The following is a 20,068-nucleotide window of genomic DNA, read 5'->3' on the forward strand; positions in this document are numbered from 1 at the left end:
TTTTTTACAAAGTCAGAATCTTTAAATTACAACAATTCTGAAAGTGTGAATGCATCATTAAAATTAAGAGTTTTAGACTTCAGTATTCAATGTAAATATCTCAATATAAAACCACTGACTAGAAAAGTCAACAAAACATATTTTAATGAAGTTTATTTAATAAACAATTTTTTGGTCTTTGGAGTGACACTTTTCCTTATAAAAAAAAAAAAAACTTCTATACAAATATCTTGGGTGACTTCAGCAAATGTAGTGACATGGAACAAAAAGGCAGCGTAGGTTAAAAGCAGCCAGAGGTAGAGGTGTTGTTGTGGTTGAATCAGTGCTCCTCTACTGTAGTGGTGTTGATTTGAGTTATCAGTGTCTGTAAGACCTCAAGTCTGGTCCTGACCCACTGTGGAGGGGATGGGTTGTGGCCTGGCCCCACTATTGCCTGCAGGGCTTTCAAGGCACTTTCTGCTGTCTGGAGGTATCTCTCAAGCTCCTCTTCTACTTTGGTCTCTTGTCTTGCCCTCTTCGGACATGGCTGGAACAGGCAAAGAATCACAGAATTAGTAAAGATTTGTTCCAGAAGTATGTCAGACTAGAAAGCTAGTCATCCTTTCACTCACTCACCTCTTCAGTAAGTGGCGGTTGTACAGGTGAGTTGTCCTCACACTCCATTCGCTCACAGTGTTTCTCTATTACACTCCTCCACTCCTTCAGACGTCCGAGTCTTGCTTCCTCAGATTCCTGGTGTGAGACAATCTGTAGAGAGTGATGCAATAATCTATATAAGCAGCACTCCAAGAAGACAAAATAACACTTTTTGTTAGTCTGTGAATCTCTCATTTCATACCTTACTGAGGTAGTTTAACACTTTGGTTTTGATCTCCTCTGATGTCAATGTTTGAGAAATCACTTCCTCATGGTTGGTTATCTTAAAGTTACAAAAGAGAGACGAGAGCTAGATTACAAAATTGTTGATTAAAAACAGAGTTAAACAGGGATGTGATTTGAGATTTTTTTTTTTACTAAATAAATAAAAACTCAAGTTCTTGAGCATAACTGATCACTTAGTTTTAAATTACAAAATGTACCTATACTAGTTCAAGTAAATGCACCCTTTATGTAGTTATACCCAAGTCAGATTTGTGTAGATATTTCAAAAATGTTTCATTATACATTCACTTTCTCAAATATACAAATTTAACAATTGAGGACATTGTCTGTTTTATAAATGGTTACATAATGGGGAAATTCTGACCTCTGCAAAGAGGCCAAAGGCCTCGAGGACATGATGGAGTATCAGCCAGGATGGGTGAGTCAGGAGACCATTGAACAGACCACTGATTCTAGGCAAAACTTGGCACTGCAGTCACACACATACATATAAGTACTGCACACACAGAATGAAATGACCAAGTGGAAGAAATCATTCCTGGTCAGAATTTGCTTGTTTTTTTTTACCTCATATTCCATGTATACCTGAATATTGGGAGAAATAAATACTTTTCCCAGTGAAGCAAGGAACTCCAAAGCAGCTAAAAGTAGGTCATCTGGGCATTTCTGGATAGTCAACCCGCTCAAACAGGAAACAGCCTTTTTTGGGCAAAGACAAAAAACCTTGAATCAAAATGAACAGATATCTAAAAAGTTACAATATATATATATATATATATATATATATAAATTTCCCTAAGAAAACAGGAAATGTTAAAAGATCACCTGAACAATGACATGTTGATCTACACTTTTGATCAGGACAGCTGATATTGACAGGAGTAACTTCACAGTGCACTGGAGAGGTGGATGAACCTGCACCTGATAGTACATGAACAGTGAAGAAAAAACAGTGAACCTAAAGCCATAGTGATACATTCACATCCTGACTGATCAGGTTGGATGACATAGATTTCATGACAGAACTTACCGAACACAAAAACATGTAACAAAAAACTTGTTTTGCGTCATGAAATCACACCGCATAGCATTGCATCTTGTCATTGCATCCTGTTTTAGGTTCGGTTAGAAGTATTTATTCCTTGTTGCATAAATATTTCATTCAAACCACACCAGAGTTTGTTTGGAATGAGACGAAGACACATCTGTTTAGAAGTCTCTGTCCACTTGTTAGGTGTGCATCGAGGTTCGGAAGGCAGCAATCACACATACTCAAATGAACCGCACTAACAGGCGCTAACAGAACAAATCACACCAGTTTTGATCAAAATCAAACACACCCTAAGATTTGTTTTAAAAGTTTTTAAAAAGAATCTTATGCTTGCCAAGGTTGCATTTATTTGATTAAAATACAGTAAAAATCGTAATATTGTGAAATAATATTTAACTCAAAATAACGGTTTTAAGTTTTGTGCATTTTAAAATGTATTCCTGAGCTGGCAAAGCTGATCAGTCATAACTCCAGTCTTCAGTGTCACATGATCCTTCAGAAATCATTCTAATATGCCGACATATGTTGCTAAAAAAATACTTATTATCACTGTCAAGAAAGGCTATTCGGAATGTTTTTGTGGAAACTGTGACATTTCTTTCAGGGTTATTTGATTAATAGAAACAGCGTTTTATTTGAAATGTATTTTTTTGTCAATTTAATGCACCCTTGCTGAATAGAAAATATTAATTTCATTACAAGAAAAACAAAATCTTACTGACCCCAAAATTTAGAACAGTCATGTACATTATATGTGTAATCTGATCACCTGATTGCTACTCATGCGACTCCACAGCTGAGAGATGATCTTCACAGAAGACCCCACACATTCAGCCTGTAGGTCGCTCCCTCCCATCAACATCAGCACACAGCCTAGAATCTGGTTCTGAAACACAGAGAAACTAATTTAAAACCTGCCCTGGGAAATATATTTACCTTAAACGTCAGTCTGGTTTTTAAGGGCAGGATGTCAGATTTGTAGGAATTGTAGGTGGAGGAATTGAATGTACAGCGCTCTCTCCACCCTCAACACCACGGCTGAGGTGCCCCAACTGCCCCCCGAATGCTGCAGCATAAATGGCTACCCACTGCTCCGGGTGCGTGTGTGTGTGTGTGTGTGTGCACTTTGGAAGGGTTAAATGCAGAGCACGAATTCCAAGTGTCACCAGGGTCACCATGCTTGGCTGTGTCACATCGCTTTCACTTCGACTTAAATGTTGAGAGAGATAAAGTGTTGAAATAACAATAGAAATCCCCAAGTTTCCCCATGACTAAAATGCATTCGCGCAGGATTTTGTTTTGTGTCCATAATCAAAACTTTAATCTACAACAACCCTCAACAGGATTTGTTCAGGGTAAGACTCAGGGTAAGGCATAAAACACATTTATTGGCTTAGAACTTGAATCTGGATCTAAGATTGTCGGTTTCCTCTACTGACAGATGACTAAAAATATGCAAGCATTTTTCATGTTTTTAAAATAAAACTCTCATGTAATACAAAATGATGGCAAACATCTTGTCAAGTATAAAGTTTATGTATTCAATAGCACTCTTGTTGCATTATTTCTCTCACAAGTCTCGGTATATCTCCCATCCTGTAGCCGCTATTCTCCAATTCCTGCAGCACAACAGAAGCCCCGGCAAGCACCTCTTCCTCCACCCGCATTCGTGCCTCTGTACACAGACACCTCAGCAGAGTGTGGCGCCACACACACAGGTTCTCCTCCTGAGCGGGAGGGAAGCGCTTTACAAACTCCACCTGTCACAAAAAAAGCACTTCATCATATTTATGAATGTACCATTTTGCTACCTACAAAACAAAGACAGAACATCGGTGGGTACAGAAAAAAACGACAGTATATTACAAACTCATCAATGTTCTGAGGAAGTTTTTCTGCAAAGTTGCGTTCATATTCTTAATCTGGACAATAGAAAAAGAAACTAACCTGGTGCTTGGGTGTCATGAGAAATAGCAGACGTCTAAGCAGCAGGGCCAAGTGAAACATCTGATAACCCTCTCCAGGACATGACCTTATCTAGGTCAACAACAATACATGCCATGGAAATCATTAGTGGACAAACAAAACCAGAGAATTAGCTCAGACAATGTTCAAACCAAGAGAACTTAAAGAAAAAAAAAAGTATAAACACTCTCCAAAAATTTAATTACAGTCATCCAAGAGTATGTAGTCATCTTTAAAATGGTCAATTGATTTAGAAAACTAATTAATTATCAAGATAGTACAAGGTTTAATATAAGTATGGTTTAACACAGACAAATTTCTCTAGTTGTCAAATGTAAAGAACACACATACATAAATCTTTAGAATGTTTTTTTTTGTAAAGAAACTGCTACTTTTTTCAACAAGAATTCATTAAATTGCTCAAAAATTCCCATTCCCAGCACACTCCTAACTCACCAGGTGAGCAATAAGGAGAACATGATGAAAACATAACTCAGCCGTGCCATACCTGAAGAGAGACAGAAAGAACTTGAACTCTGATATTGTTTATAAACATTTTTTCCTTGCATTCTTTAGAGCAGTAGATGTTTTCCAACTTGTATAGACACAGGTGCTAGTAGAGCATGGTTATCAATATTATTTATTGATAACCATGATAAATAACAAATATTGCTACTTACTATGCAATCACATTATTACTGCTGTTAATAGTGTTCATCGTCTGGTTGACTATGTCTTGTATACATTTTTCTGAAAATTCCTGTCATTTGCACATAAACTGATCACCACTTATAAGGTAAGTTTTGTAGAAACTTAATTTTCGAAGTTGCTTTGCAATTTGTATCTTAAAAATTGCTATACAAATAAACTTGAATTGAATTTAATATTATTTAAGGGGTTTTAGAAAGTATTGAATGACTCCTAAACAACAATGACACTTCTAAAAAGATTAAAAACAGGTATATCTCTGATTGTTCATGCTTGGCATTCTCTGTAGCAGCTCTGGAAAGTAGTAGTCATAGAAGTCCAATGGGTGTGTATCTATTCTTACCGTGCCAGGAAGCACCAGACATCTGTTGCCAAGACAGCCGTCTGCATGTCTGCCTGCAATACGGCGGCTAAAAGTGACCGCTCCTGAAAGAAGAAAACAGAGGACAATAAGTTTTTTTGATGGTTTTCCTTTCATTTCTGATGAAATGTATTAAGGACCAGCTATTTGTCACTTAGCCAGTTGAAAATAATTTCAGCATGATCAAAGTAATTACAAGAACAGCATAAGAATGTAATTATTTCAAGACTTATAGCTAAAATGTGACTTGTCTTTTAAAAACAGAAGGTTTTGAGTTCATTTTATTTGTCACATCATCAAGAGAGGAAGATCAAGCTTAGTTATATAACACTTGAACAGAATTCAATAGAAAAAGATGACTGACCAATGGTGCGAAGTGTTGAGTGGGCAGAACAGCCACACAAGCACACATATGCACACACACATGCTGGTGCAGGCTGACTCTACCCTGAGCCTGGCCATGAAGCATTACTCCCGGCAACCACACCGGCACGGCACGCTCCAACATACACCGCCGAAAACTATGCAACACTGCCTCAAACACAGACCATCTGTGGAAAGAAAGACTTTTTGATGGTATTATGCACTTGAGCCAAAAAAAAATTAATCTCGAAATCTCGATTTAAGTAGGCACAATTTTTACATTTCCAGGATTGAAATGCAGTTGTAAACAACAGAGGGATAAATGACAAAGATGATGTAAAGTAACTTTTTTTTTCACCAAGGATTTATTAAGTTGATCAAAAGTGAAAGCAAACTTTTACATTGATACGAAAAAAAAAAAATTCAAATAAACGTTATTCTTTTATTCATCAAAGATTCTTGAAAAACAAATTCTTGAGATTTTTTAAATTTATTATGAAATAAATGCAGCTTTGGTGAGCATACAATACTTCTTTAAAAATTTTTACAAAATCTTGCTGGCCCCAAACCTTTTAACAGTATTGTTCAATGAAAGGTCATTTTATTGCAGCATTAAAACGTTATCAATAAACGGCAAGCCAATTCAGCATAATTTATGATGCTTAAACTCACAATGATACTCAACTGACTAGTTTGCCAATTTAGTCCTGCAAAAATACACAAGTGTAAAGTACCTGGGAGTTTCCTCCGAAAACTGACTGCCATCACTCCACAGCCGCATCGCCTCTTCTGGCTGGGAGGAGAGTTTACCCAGTACACTCACCAGTAGCAGACACTGTGGTAGACACAATTCTGTACTGGACTCTAAGATACAGAAACAACAGGAAAAACTAATTGGTAATTTTTAAAAAATGTTTAAGAAACCTACAATTAAAAATAATTCTTCCCATAAGTTATTAGTTTTAGGTAAAGTGAGGTCATGTATTAATTTGTTTGTTTTAATTTAGTTAACGATTTTACTAAAACAACCAAAAGAATTAGAACAACATGGCCATGATTTACCAAAAAAAAGGGGAAAAAATTAATGTGTTGTGGGAACAAATAGTTGTTTTTATCTTGCCAATAATCCAAAAACTGTCAGACAGAGAGTGCAACTCCACATGATGGAAAGATGGAAGAACTGCCCTGTAATAATGAAAGGGCATGGGCACTAATTCAGTTTAAGTGACCTGGAAATGTACAGGATATGCACTCAGCAATGTGTCATGGACAGTCAGTCTCTATGCATTTTGTTATGTAACTATGTCCTTGAAATTAAAGAAATTCCTCACCAGTTCATTTCACTCTCTTAAGACTTTGCAGACAGTGACCCATCACTCACATTACAAATAGAACAAAAACTTGAATTACCAGGTTAATTAAGTGATGTATGAGCTTTCAATGAACAAGCCAATTATTTTTTGGAGGCAATGTTAAAGGAGTGTTCCAGAGTTCAAGAGAACCCTGGAAGTTGTTATAGAAGTTTGCAAGAAGAAACTCACGGAGATCTGGGTCCAGGACAGATTCTGCAAAGGGATGGAAAGAGAGCAGCTGTGTCAGCATGACATCCATGGGAACCAGAACCGCCACTCTCAACTCCTCACTGAGGGCAGAGGGCACAAACGGGGCACACACAGAGGGAGGGAACTTGCTGAGGAGGGAAAAAAACACAAGCTTAATAAGACATAGACAAAACAGAGAGAGCAAAAATGAAACTTTGAAAAATGAAAAAAAAAAAATCATGTTGCTTAAAATCCCTATGTTAAGAGTGTTGACCTTAAGCAATATATAATTGATTTACCTGTGGATTTGGAGATACAACTGGTGAAATCGACGGCATGACTTGGCAAGAAATTCTTTAAATTCCTATCACATGAAAAAAAATCCCCAGAAAACTGTAACTATTTCTGACTGTTAAAATCATTTTAACAGGTTTAAATGAATAACTTTAACTTTGCCCTCAGTTACCTTTGTGTAGTGGACTAATGTGTTGGCAAAAAACCTACACATTTTTGTGGCTTTTTGGAAAAGCTTGTATTCTGGACAGTGCACAATTTCCTGTGAAAAACAAAAGGTGGAAGTGAGATATGAGCTGACCTTTTATGTGACACTTTAGACACTTTAAAAAAAGGGTAACACTTTAGAATAAGGTTCCATTAGTTAATGTTAGTTAATGTTTTAATTAACATGAACAAACAATAAATAATGCATTTATTACTGTATTTATTCATCTTCGTTAATGTTAGTTAATGAAAATACAGTTATTCATTGTTAGTTCATGGTAATTCACAGTGCATTAACTAATGTTAACAAGCACAACTTTTGATTTAAATAATGCATTAGTAAATGTTGAAATTAACATGAACTAAGACTTATAAATGCTGTAGAAGGATTGTTCTTGCTTAGTTCATGTTAACGAAAGTAGTTAACTAACATTAACTAATGGAACCTTATTCTAAAGTGTTACCAAAAAAAGTCCCTTGATGAGTGTTTCAAGGTCACCATTATTGCAATTAAAAATACCACAGCAACCAATAAATAACATTCACCATCTCTGTTAAAAAAAATGCAATCTGTTTAAAATGTTAAAGTGATGATGAGTCTACCTGTAGTCCTGCCTGCTGGATCTGTTGGGCCAGCTCAATACAGTTCTGGACAGATGTATACAGGTCTTCACACAAAGAGAAGGCTATGTCAGTATGGCGAAGCCGATCTTCTACTAGAGACTGGTACTTCACGCTCTGTCTGAAATTGAATACAAACTCTCAGTATATAAAGTTGTGACATTTTGCCAAGTATGGTAACCCATGCTCGGAATTGGTGCTCTGCATTTAACCCATCCAAGTGCACACACACAGCAGTGAGTAGAGAACACATACACCGTGAACAAACACCCGGAGCAGTATAATTAGCATTATTTATTTATTTATTTTTTACATCGAGTGATTAGTTCGCGAACCGGATATCACAAACTGCTTTGTTTTGAACTCACAACTAGGGGTGTGCCGGTTTTAGAATTGGTGATGACGGTTATGACGTGAGTCAAATGTGACGGTTCATAACATAACCGTCCGGGGGGGGCAGACACTGATTAGCTACGTGCTCTACATTTATTTAAAATTAACAGCAAGACAACTAGCAGTGAATGTGCTTTCCATTAAATGAATCACACACAATGAACAAATCCTTAACAAAAAACAAAAAAAGTTTTAGTTTTAGTCGGTTTTAGTGACGATCTGACAGGTGTAGCTATGTTCCCCGCAGTGCTAAAAACTCGCTCTGATGCTGTGCTTGTAGCACAAACACACATGTATTTACGTGCCAATTTTGCTAAGAGCGGATAGCGTGTTTCATTGTCTCGCCATCATGCTAGTGGATCTGCCGTAGAGTCAATTGGTTGTTCTTGGAGACAGCGGGTTAACTCCGTGTCAGCGCGCGCTCTGATCGGTAAAGGGGCAGAGATTTCAGACCTCCGTTTATTAAGGAGATCTGTCACAAAACTCACCATTCGCGCCAACGTTTTTTGAGCAAATTTCAAAGCCGCACCCGCCCGCCATCCGCTGATTGTTTTGCGGTCTATGGACGATGCAATGCTTTGCTGATGCGAGCCGCAAAAAAAAGCCCTTGTCTGTTCTAGAAAGGATGCAGCAAAGATATTTAATGCTAATGTATGAGGCATAGGCCTACGCTGAGTTTCATTTACGATGAGATATGCTCTAGTTTACAGTGCAGTGCAAGTGAACGCGGCGCGCTGGTGCTTCAATGTCACGGTTATCATTGTCTGCTATATTTGCTTTTTATTAATTAAAATACATGCAATTGGTTGATGAAACATTTATTAAAATTAAGATAAAATTTGTACAAAACGAAATTCGTTTTTAAGAAAGGTTTTCTACAAAGCAAAATTTAATGAAGTGGTAAATATCATGTCTGACGATTTAAAAAACTTCATTAAGTGGTAAAAACCATGTCTCCCGATATATTGCGCATATTATGATCCTATCTAAAAAATGAAAATAATTTTTGATAAAAAAATGTTTGTAAAAAATATTTTAATGACACGGTTTTGGCGGTTATAGAGATCTAATGACGGTGTTCAACTATAACCGCCGGTCTCACGATTATATACTAACCGTCACACCCCTACTCACAACAGACAACGAAGAGAAGACACTGCTGAATAAAGTCGTAGTTTTTGCTTTTTTTGCACCAAAATGTATTTTCGATGCTTCAAAAAATTCTAACTGACCCTCTGATGTCACATGGACTACTTTGATGATGTTTTTCTTACCTTTCTGGACATGGGCAGTATACTGTACACACAGCTTCAATGGAGGGACTGAGAGCTCTCGGACTAAATCTAAAATATCTTAAACTGTGTTCCAAAGATAAACGGAGGTTTTACAGGTTTGGAACGACATGACGGTGAGTTATTAATGACATAATTTTGATTATTGGGTGAACTAACCCTTTAAGTACCGGTGGTACCGAGGACCCGGTCAACCCGGTTCTTGATGCATAGAGTGCTATGATTTCCGCGAAGCAGAAAACGCGGCCAGAATCTCAAAATCCAGTCAAGAAAATGAAACTTACATTTTAATATGGACAGTCACGGAATTTATCAAAGTTAGCATAAATTAATAAAATCAAACCTCCATACGGACCAGTATCTGTAAATGTTAAGTGGCAAAAGTTGGTTGAAATATGAATCCTGCATCTTCTGCACATCTCTGTGTGAATGAATGAATGGCAGAGACGTGCAGGTTTGTTTACTACATGGACTGAAGCGTGTGACGCTTGCAGTAATTTCAGCATCTGCCGTCTCAATGAGGACATAAATACATAAACAACATCACCAGAACTGTTCTGAGTCACTTCACAAGCATTTTACCGTTTTAAATTTAGTGATAAAAAAAGTTTTTTTTTTTTATTAGCATATTTTTGTGTTTTGCTTTGGTACCGAGAACCGTGGATTTTCACTGGTATCGGTACCGAATACTGAAATTTTGGTACCGTAACAACACTACTCACTTTATGATAAATTTCCATGAGTTGGCATGTAGCGCAATGTCCAATCCAGATATGATCGAGCATATGTCCAGCAGACTGTGAATCACTGCAAGCCAAAAACAAAATTCAAAACAACTATAGATAAGCATATCCATCTCTTCACTGGAGATTTCTCACACAGATACCACAAACCTGTGACAATATCTGACACTTCCTCCTCAGAAGCAGTGTCCTCCAAGTTAATTTTGTCCAACAGTTCCATCAGGCCCTTCTGCAAAGAATAGGCCTCTTTAAACAGGCCCTGAAGCAGATCACCCACCAATGACAGCCTTCCACTGTACATGACCTCACTGTTCTATAAACACATCAACATCATACTGAAATTAGCAGAAAATAAAATCCTGGTTTTAAAAATATGTCCAGTGAATTATATAAAAATAAATGTTGTACCTTGCAGTGCTGGAAGGTGTCCTTTAGGACTCTGAGGATGCAAGAGGGCAGAGAGCGAATGGTATCAAAGGAAACAGACTCCTCGAAGGAACAGACATGACGTACACAGCCAGAGAGAGACTCTAGGGTCTGGACCATCATCTGGCAAAAACACAACAGCAGAAATCACTATGACCAGCAAATGAAGACATTTTTATTTCAATTTTAATATGGCATATTCAAACCTTCAAGATATTTCTCAAAAACACATGCAGCTCTGTGTTTTGACTAGAAAGGCCTCCAATTTGCTTGCTGATTTCTTCCAAAAGACTGGCAAACACTTTTACCACCTGTGGATCGCACATGACAACACATAAAAACATGCTTCATGTTGAATATTTCAGGCTATAGAATTGGGTTGGCACAAGTTACCGAGTACTCTAAAGTGACAGCAATAATCATGAAAATGATGATTGTGTGACTTAATTTTTTTTGCCAGATTGGCTATGACAGCATTTTGGGAGGTAACTTCTCTGACTGCTAAGCATTCCGACAGCTTGCTGTCCAGACCAGAGAACTAAAGTGAAACTAAGGATTTGAAATGCACAATGATGTCTAGTATCACTGATATACTGTATATGAATCACTCATATATTGATGAGTTAATTAATCCACTACCAAAGCATTTCATTTTTGCCAGTGTTAATTCACTTTTCATCTCATGCAATGTGTGACATAATTCATTACAAATGTGTTGTTTGAAACAATCCTATTCCTTTCATCTGTTGCTTTAAAAAAAAAAAGCTCTTCCCAACACCAAAGCCGACATTTTGAGGGAATTTAATTTTCTAACCTTGGGTAAAACTGTGGAGAAACACTCCTTCTCCAAATCAGATAAAGAAAGATGAGGGAGGAACCTGCTTGTGATCGTCTGAAGAATATCTGTAGAGATGGTATATAAAGTGTAGAAAATCTAAATCAAAGTATTTTATACGAACAAAATATTTATTGAGAAAAGCATAAGCGTGTTGAAGATAGTTGAATTAAATGAGGACACTTATTTGGCACTTGTGCTTCAACTTGCTCGCTTAGATGTCTCAAAATAAAACAAGAACATATATCATACAAAGTAATGTTTATGTTTAGAGGTCCACCCAAGATATGCCAGGTCTAAAACTATTACATACAGTATTGATGACAGCTCAGACTTACTTGTGTGCTCTTCCCAGCCGTCAGTGTCATGATGCATGGCGTTCAAGTGTCAAGGTCAATCTTAATCATAGTTACACAAATTTTACTATGGTAGTCCTAAACAATGAAACATGTGTACATTCATACACTGCCTTAAACTACAAGTGAAATGAATTTGTGAAGTAAGTCAGGAAAGGATATAATTAGTTTGGGCAGGACGGTTTTGAGTTCTTGTTGACAGGTCTCCTGGTCCCATCGAGAGACTTCATCCAAAAGGGTCACTTGAGACATTATGGAAACCTTTTCAAAACACACCTGCTCTGACAACAAAGTTGTAACTTAATTCGGTTTTATATGTTTATGAAACAAGTATATCACAGATTAATCTACGTCCAAACATGTTTTCGTAGTAAAATGTAACATAACTGTTACTTTGTTCGTTCAATTTGAAGGTAAAACTAACTCAACTACGTTTGCTTCATACAAGTTTTTTGAATATTATCTACTTGAAACTTACCGACTTATTCAGATGATAACTGCGATTAATAAACGCGTTTAAGTGATAATTATAGACAATAATGAGATCCTTTATACAAATTTAGGTCTTCTGTTTGAGTTCTCCACATTTCCTTCTGGGCGATTTCATTCGTCAGCACCGCATAGGGTTTCATTAAGAAAACGAAACCTGTTCATTGTCTTAAGCGCTATGTGTGCTTATTTAACGCTACTTAAAGTATATTTCCTCGTTACGTTTGTATTCGTTTTTCTGATTATACATATAGCTTACTTCCGTTGTTGTTTTAAAGTCCATGGTGTACGTCAGTAACATTAAAGTGCTTAAGAACTCCCCTCTAAAAGAGAATTGGTATCGCTCCCAACTTCGCGCCGTTTTCTTTAAGTCGAAGTGTGGTTTAATTCATCTCAGTCACACCGCAGTCTACAGTGATTGGTCAGTATATTCTATACTTCTTGAATGATCCAATCACAAACGAAATGTTGCTGAATCGATGTACGAGGCGGTGAAGAGATAAAACCTGTATAATGACCACACACACACACATTATTTCAGAAATGTTTCGTTCAATAAATGTTTGGTCCTTACGGAGCCCTACACATTAATAATAAAAAAAAGCCTGCGCACGATTTACTAATTTATTCCCTCTATTTGCTAAATCGTGTACACTTTAAATCCGATAACGATTTCATAATTGTGACCCACAAAAACCATACAAAACAATTAATTCGTACTTAAAGCTTTATTTAAAAAAAAAAATCAAATCACATTTTTGGCTTGAAGTTGGTTTTCCCGGACCTGGAGAGGGCCAACCTGGGCTCTTGCTTCCCACTGGAAACCTGTGGTTAAAAAAAAAAAAAAAAAAAAAAACCCGGTTAACGCCAGGATAAAACCTACAGATTTGGGACTCAGTCACATGCAAAATATAGCCTACCAGGAACTTCGCTTAAAACGCTATCAGTCGTCAATCCACAGCTTGTGTCACAACAGCCACATACCTCATCCCTTCCATCAGAAGAAACCCATCTAAAAAACAAATAAACTGGTCTAGTGGACGAATTTTATACAGAATAGTCACATCATCCACCCAGACTCACCCATCTGCACTAAAAGAACAAGCCTTGTGATTTTCATTAACCTGCACCGAAGCGGCACTTGCTTTTAGAAGACAGGTGATGTAAATCTGCAAAGACAGGCCACTTACAACATGCAACAAGATTTAGAGTAGCCTAATTGAACCACAAACAGAAAAAGCAAACAAAACATACAGCACCACTGCTTTCTTGTTGGAACCTAAAGGCCTCCAGTTGAAACTGGAGTTTGTCATCATGCACTCTGGGCAGAAATTTGGAGATGGAGCCTGTATACTTTGCATCAGTGAGGCAACTAAAACGCCAATAAGTCTCATGAGGATCTTGATTCCCACACTTATATGAACTCTCAATGTAAACGTTCTTACCCATGGTGTTCAATAAAAGAATACTTTGGAGCAGATTTCACATCAGGGCCTTTAGTGGCAACACAGCTGTCCACAAATATACGAAGGGGAATGTGGTTGTACTGCTTCACAGATGCCTGAATATTTAAGACATCTCCCAGGAAGAAAACGGCGGAAGGCCTTTCAAACATCCAGTCATCTTTAGACAGCCCAAACACACACAAAATTAAACCAAAAGTACTGATGAAAATACTTCCGATACATAAAAGGAAACAAACCAGTCATGATCTTCAGGGAGAAAACAAGAATGTCCTCTGCAATCTGGGTAGATGCATATGGGATCCAAGCTGGCTGCACTTCATTACTCACATTGTGTCTCCTGTAATGAAATACTTATGTCAAGAAGGCTTGAATTGTGAAGTTACACTAGTAACACAAATAAAGAATTGACCTGGGGTAGTGGCATTCAATACCAACTGTAGCACCACTGGACCTTAAAATCGGGGTGCCTTGTAGTGTAGCTGGTCTATAATCAAGGGTAAAGGTATAGACAAGCTCATTCTCAGTCACCTGCAAGAGAATACATTTAGAAGCTGCTGAATATGCAGGACTTCGGCAATGAGCAAATTTAAGAAGCCAGAAGACAGACCAAAAGCTGACTACCACACTCCTGAAGCGCAGAGTGAAAGATCAGGACTCTGGCAGTTGCATCCACACTCTCCACACCACAGCCCCCTAGAGATAAAAAAGAGGGCTCAAGCAGCTGCCCATTACAAAAGAAGTCCTGCTTCACTTCCACATGCACTCTATTTTCCCAACACTGGACTGCTACACTGTCAGAAGGCCTAGGCTGCTGCAACTCAAAGTTAAAATCTGGCTGTACTGGCTCTTCTTGGACCTTTGGGAACTTCCAAGCCAGCTCCCTGACTGGGCCCAGCAATTCTTGTTTGGACTGAATACTCAAAGGGGCCAGATTTGAAGTAACCGGGGCTAGCTGGGGCTTCGGAGATTGAACTCCATTAGAACTTTGGATTGAATTCAATTGCTCCCCAAGTGGACAATCAACTGTTTGAGGATCTTGACTCAGCACCCGAGGCTGAATCACTTGAGCCATTGGCCTGGCACTGTACACATGATCAAATGCAACCAGCGCTAAAAGCTCAAGCACACAGTTCATAAGCCCCATTATTACAGCCACCAAATTACCACACAGCCACACTGCAGTAAGGTGTTGTAGCACTATTTTATAGTGTCATGAATACTGTCCCCGCCCACCCCCAAACAAGCTTAATTTCTATGTGGACCATCCTAATCACAGAATCAAAAATGCCTCAAACGCACTGAAGTTCACTCATGGAGCTCCGCAAAAAAAGCAAAAGTAAATTATAAAAAAAAAAAACAACAACAACAAAAAAAAAAACCCAAGGAAAACATTTAAGTGTTTCTGTTCTAATATATAAAGTATTTGGTTTTATGTTGGGGATAGTGATATTAAGAATATTTCTTACATTGTTAGTATCTGATATGCTCTTGACTCCACCACCACCACCACGAAAAAAAAATTTTTTTTTTTAAATGGCTACACATCTTCAACGTCCTCATAATCATATTAAATTGTGATGAAGACTGATTGACTACAGTATACATTTAGAAGAATGAAAATACTGTAAGTGAGTGCAGGAACAGGGACTACACTTTCCTACACTCATCAAAGTCATTACCAGAATACTATCTGGAAACATACGCTGGCTGCCAATATTGTGTTCAACTATACTCCACACCTCTCGAATTCAAAGTGAAATTATCAGTTGTTTCTTTTAACATCCTTGACGGTAAGTGCAAATGCTTGTGCCAAACACATGCTAAGGAAGATGAAAGCCTATTAACAGAAGGCTATGATGGGGTTTAACATCAACAGGAACTTCCAAATACATCCCCATTATGTTCAAATAGACACTATAAATGTGCACTATAAATTCACAGGGAAATTAAAACGCAATAAATTACAGCACTTTTCATTGTTCTGCCTTACTACATTGTTTTTTTTTTTTAAATAAATAAAAATAATGCTTACCTTGAATTAAAATGAATTACTACTGAAGCTGTGGCATTGACACTGTATAATGCTATCAAACATTTTTTCCTTTTTGAGAAGGCCTCTGCTAAAAATCAAGACACTTGGCACTGGCACCTTTCAGGATAATTTTAATTGAACAATGAATACAGTATTTATTGTAAAAATAGTATTTTGTGCTGTGTAAGCGCTCTCATTTAACCTCTTAATGGAAATAGACAATGAGGGTCATATTCAGGGTCTTACGGTAGGCTACAGGAAACTGCTAAAGACTTTAACTTAAGAAACAGGATGGAAAAATCACTTATGTTCTTAACACAAGCCATCTGTAAAATAAGATCCATATTAAGTTAGCTATTTAAATAACATATTACATTTTGCATATGCACTATAATTATATAAATGTAAGCCTTTACACAATAATAAGCTTTTTCAATTTAATTGTAATAGTGAAAACATAGTGACTGGTTCAGTTAAATGTTTTCTTACCAAATATGGATCCATAAAATTTGTATGTTTGAATCTCAATGCCAAATTTCTTAATGAAGTCCATTATCAAGTTTATTATACATACCATTAATCATACATACACTCTGTTATCTGTTCCTGATCTCTAACACAGACACATTCCATGATGGAGACAGGAGACAGGAAACTGGAATTGTTTATCACCCTGTAAAACACACGCAGAGTTCCTGTGCAAGTTAGACCTCGCTATCAAGGTCAGCCATCTAATCTCAACTTTGACACTGCTGACAGATCAGAGAACATTTATTTACCATCTCATCAGCCTAATTTTTTATCCAAATGAAAATAAGGGATAGCTGAAGTGTTATCAAATTGTGTACTTCAACAAAATATTAATGTCCTATAATTTTATTTCAAGTGATCACATTAGTATTTTATTCCATAATGATTTCATAGTCTTTGAAGACAGATTTGAGCTTTTCCACTGTGACAGCATGGTCGGCCTTCCCGTATCCCTAGAAAAAGAAAAGATAAGTCTCTTTAAAAGCAAACTTTGACTCAAACCACCAAGAACATCCCTAACATTTATTTCTTAAAAAGTTAGGAAAGGCCCAGAAATATTCATGCTCAAAATTGTGCACTTATTTTAAACGTGTTCTCTTTACATACCAAGTCTATTTTAAACATATTGAAGGCCTTCCTTATAGTTAAGAGATGTCATCTGAGCTCTTACGTAATTAACTTGTTTAAATAAAGATAACTACAAACCTGATTCCAAATAATTTGGGACACTGTACAAAATGTGAGTAAAAAAAAGTAATGGAATAAATTTACAAATCTCATAAACTTATATTTTATTTATAATAGAATATAGATAACATATCAAATAAAAGTGAGACATTTTGAAATGTCATGCCAAATATTGGCTCATTTTGGATTTCATGAGAGTTACACATTCCAAAAAAGTTGGGACAGGTAGCAATAAGAGACCGGAAAAGTTAAATGTACATAGAAGGAACAGCTGGAGGACCAATTTGCAACTCATTAGGTCAATTGGCAACATGATTGTGTATAAAAAGAGCCTCTCAGAGTGGCATTGTGTCCAAGAAGTCAAGATGGGCAGAGAATCACCAATTCCCCCAATGCTGCTGTGAAAAATAGTGGAGCAATATCAGAAAGGAGTATCTCAGAGTAAAAATGCAAAGAGTTTGAAGTTATCATCTACAGTGCATAATATCATCCAAAGATTCAGAGAATCTGGAACAATCTCTGTGCATAAGGGTCAAGGAGAGAAAACCATACTGGATGCCCTTGATCTTCGGGCCCTTAGAAGGCACTGCATCCCATACAGGAATGCTACTGTAATGGAATACTTCCAGAAAACATTGTTGGTGAACACAATCCACTGTGCCAGTTGCCGTTGCCGGCTAAAACTCTATAGGTCAAAAAAGCCATATCTAAACAATCCCGTTCAAATTGGCGTTTATCTCTGGGCCAATTTGAAGTTCTTTTTGGAAAACTGGGACACCATGTCATCTGGACTAAAGAGGACAATGATAACCCAAGTTGTTATCAGCGCTCGTTCAGAACCCTGCATCTTTGATGGTGTGTGTGTGGCATGGGCAGCTTACACATCTGGAAAGGCACCATCAATGCTGAAAAGTGTATCCAAGTTCTAGAACAACATATGCTCCCTTCCAGACATCGTCTCTTTCAGGGAAGAGCTTTCATTTTCCAACATGACAATGCCAGACCACATACTGCATCAATTATAACATCATGGCTGCGTAGAAGGATTCTGACTTTTTAAGATGTGTTTATACCATGAAATTTTAAATACAACTTAATTTTTCCCTTACAAAGAAAATTTTTTCTGAGTTTAAACGGTTGATGTCATCTGTTGTATTCTGAATAAAATATTGAAATTTGAGACTTCCACATCACTGCATAGTTTTTATTCACAATTTGTACAGTGTCCCAACTTTTTTGGAATCGAGTTTGTATCTGTATAGTATGTCCACTTCTATCTTTTGTGGCTCTATGAAACCGCATTTGTTGCAGCTGTTAATGTAACTCCTGCTAAAACCTTATTTTGTTACAATATTAATTGGTTTTAATAAAGGTTAAGGGTGTTACCGTAGACTCTCCAAACACCCTAAGTTTCTTTTCTGTATTGTTGTGCTCAATCTTGCCGCCACCAAGACAACTACACTCCAGTCCCAAGGCCTCCATAGCAGGATTCACTTTTTCAAATATGTGATCTGAATAAAAACGTGATTTAGTGAGAAGGATGTGGAAAAATGAACCACTCCATAAATACCCATGATAATGTTTATTTTGAGTTTCAGTTTTGTCAAGATTTTGTATTCCAACTAAACATTACTACAACTAGTATCTCAATCAAGCCACAAAATCAATGCAATGATAACTGTCAATAATTTTTACCAACGTTTATGTAGCCACGTTATTTTCCTACATTATTTTTCCTCAATGCCTATAAACAGTGAGGAACAGCATGGACGTTACCAGTTGATTTATAAATACTACTAAACTGAAGTTAGTGATAAATATAACTCGCTGGCTTGCAGTGACAGACAGTCACGTTATTGCACTTGCAAGCGTGCACACTTACTGTGGTACTCCGCTGTTTTAGTTCCCCTCACGATCACTTTTTGCTCCGTTCCACCTTTAACCTTTATGTTCACTAATATGTATTTAAACTTTCCCTCTGGATCAATGTCGACGTCGGAGACTTTGCTAAGAGCGTCTGCCATTTTCGCTGTGGCTGCTGCAGGAACCAAACCTTATACAGTCATCATTATCACGCACGCCAGTATGCGATATCAGTATCAACAGACGCTACAAACCGGAAACACGTAATTTAAAGTAAAGTAAAGAAAAATGCTTTGGATAAAGGTGGAGAAATTTTCGATTTGAGTAAATTAATTAAAACAAAATAAAAATTCAGATATTATTATTATTATTATTATTATTATTATTATTATTATTATTATTATTATATGGTTCTTAATACAGTTTATGTCAAACTTGAAAAACATTATTGTCATTGTGTCATTGTACCCGTTATCTCCCTCCCAGCATGCCTTCCTTTCTACTGATCTGCGGACTTTCCCTTTCAGTCCACACCAGAATTGCTAACTACTGTAATGAATCATTAAAATAATAATTGCTGTGCTACTTGTTATAGCAAATTTCATCTAAAGTAAAAAAAATCTAATTAATGCCATGAAAGATGAAAGAAAGAGGATCGATTAGGAGTAATGCCGTCGACTATAAAATAGATGTTTGTGTTTGTTTTGTGTGCCTTCTTTGTGTTATATGAAGGTTTTTAATCTCTGATTTGATAAATTTATCAATTATTGCTACTTTTCCTATGCATTTTATGTATAGATTTTATTGTTTTATAAACCCTTATCCCAGCCTTTCAATCATAAACTGAAAACTGAAAACTGAAAACTGAAATCTATCACGTGCCTAATATATTTGTAAAAAAGTTATATATATGGAAATAATGCTTCATAACGCAATGAAAATCCAGAGCACAATCAGTACCC

The 20,068-nt window shown here is 36.9% G+C and overlaps 1 protein-coding gene across 2 annotated transcripts; it reads right to left on the bottom strand.

Annotated features, from left to right (window-relative positions):
- Window positions 1–127: 127 nt before the first annotated feature.
- Window positions 128–19,259, bottom strand: LOC113062968 (uncharacterized protein C1orf112 homolog). Of its 2 annotated transcripts, none has more exons than XM_026233084.1 (33): window positions 19,126–19,259; window positions 14,601–17,008; window positions 14,403–14,521; window positions 14,230–14,330; window positions 13,973–14,150; window positions 13,782–13,899; window positions 13,611–13,696; window positions 13,448–13,539; window positions 13,282–13,352; window positions 12,201–12,314; window positions 12,021–12,060; window positions 11,662–11,750; window positions 11,054–11,158; window positions 10,830–10,970; window positions 10,572–10,650; window positions 10,401–10,485; window positions 7,976–8,114; window positions 7,338–7,427; window positions 7,171–7,235; window positions 6,872–7,020; window positions 6,065–6,194; window positions 5,332–5,518; window positions 4,950–5,032; window positions 4,355–4,406; window positions 3,881–3,970; window positions 3,508–3,693; window positions 2,703–2,819; window positions 1,708–1,803; window positions 1,468–1,581; window positions 1,247–1,351; window positions 839–919; window positions 616–747; window positions 128–526 (listed from the first exon to the last, which is right to left on the bottom strand). In XM_026233084.1, exons 2-33 carry the CDS (start codon window positions 15,135–15,137, stop codon window positions 320–322), a joined length of 3,978 nt encoding a protein of 1,325 aa, XP_026088869.1. In that variant the 5' UTR covers window positions 15,138–17,008; window positions 19,126–19,259; the 3' UTR covers window positions 128–319. The 2 variants fall into 2 exon arrangements, with proteins under 2 accessions (XP_026088869.1, XP_026088868.1); XM_026233083.1 differs by having other exon boundaries at window positions 10,572–10,734.
- Window positions 19,260–20,068: the final 809 nt, after the last annotated feature.

Source organism: Carassius auratus, chromosome 45 (genome assembly GCF_003368295.1).
Source record: "Carassius auratus strain Wakin chromosome 45, ASM336829v1, whole genome shotgun sequence".
Classification (NCBI taxonomy): domain Eukaryota; kingdom Metazoa; phylum Chordata; class Actinopteri; order Cypriniformes; family Cyprinidae; genus Carassius; species Carassius auratus.

Bases quoted from the DNA above. Each gene is read 5' to 3' on its own strand.
- LOC113062968 (XM_026233083.1), bottom strand. From the start codon at position 15,137: ATGGGGCTTATGAACTGTGTGCTTGAGCTTTTAGCGCTGGTTGCATTT. The intron at 5,519-6,064 runs GTACTTTACACT...TTCTTTCCACAG, and splicing joins TTTTCGGAGGAAACTCCCAG to ATGGTCTGTGTTTGAGGCAG. The intron at 3,694-3,880 runs GTTAGTTTCTTT...TTTTTGTGACAG, and splicing joins TCATGACACCCAAGCACCAG to GTGGAGTTTGTAAAGCGCTT.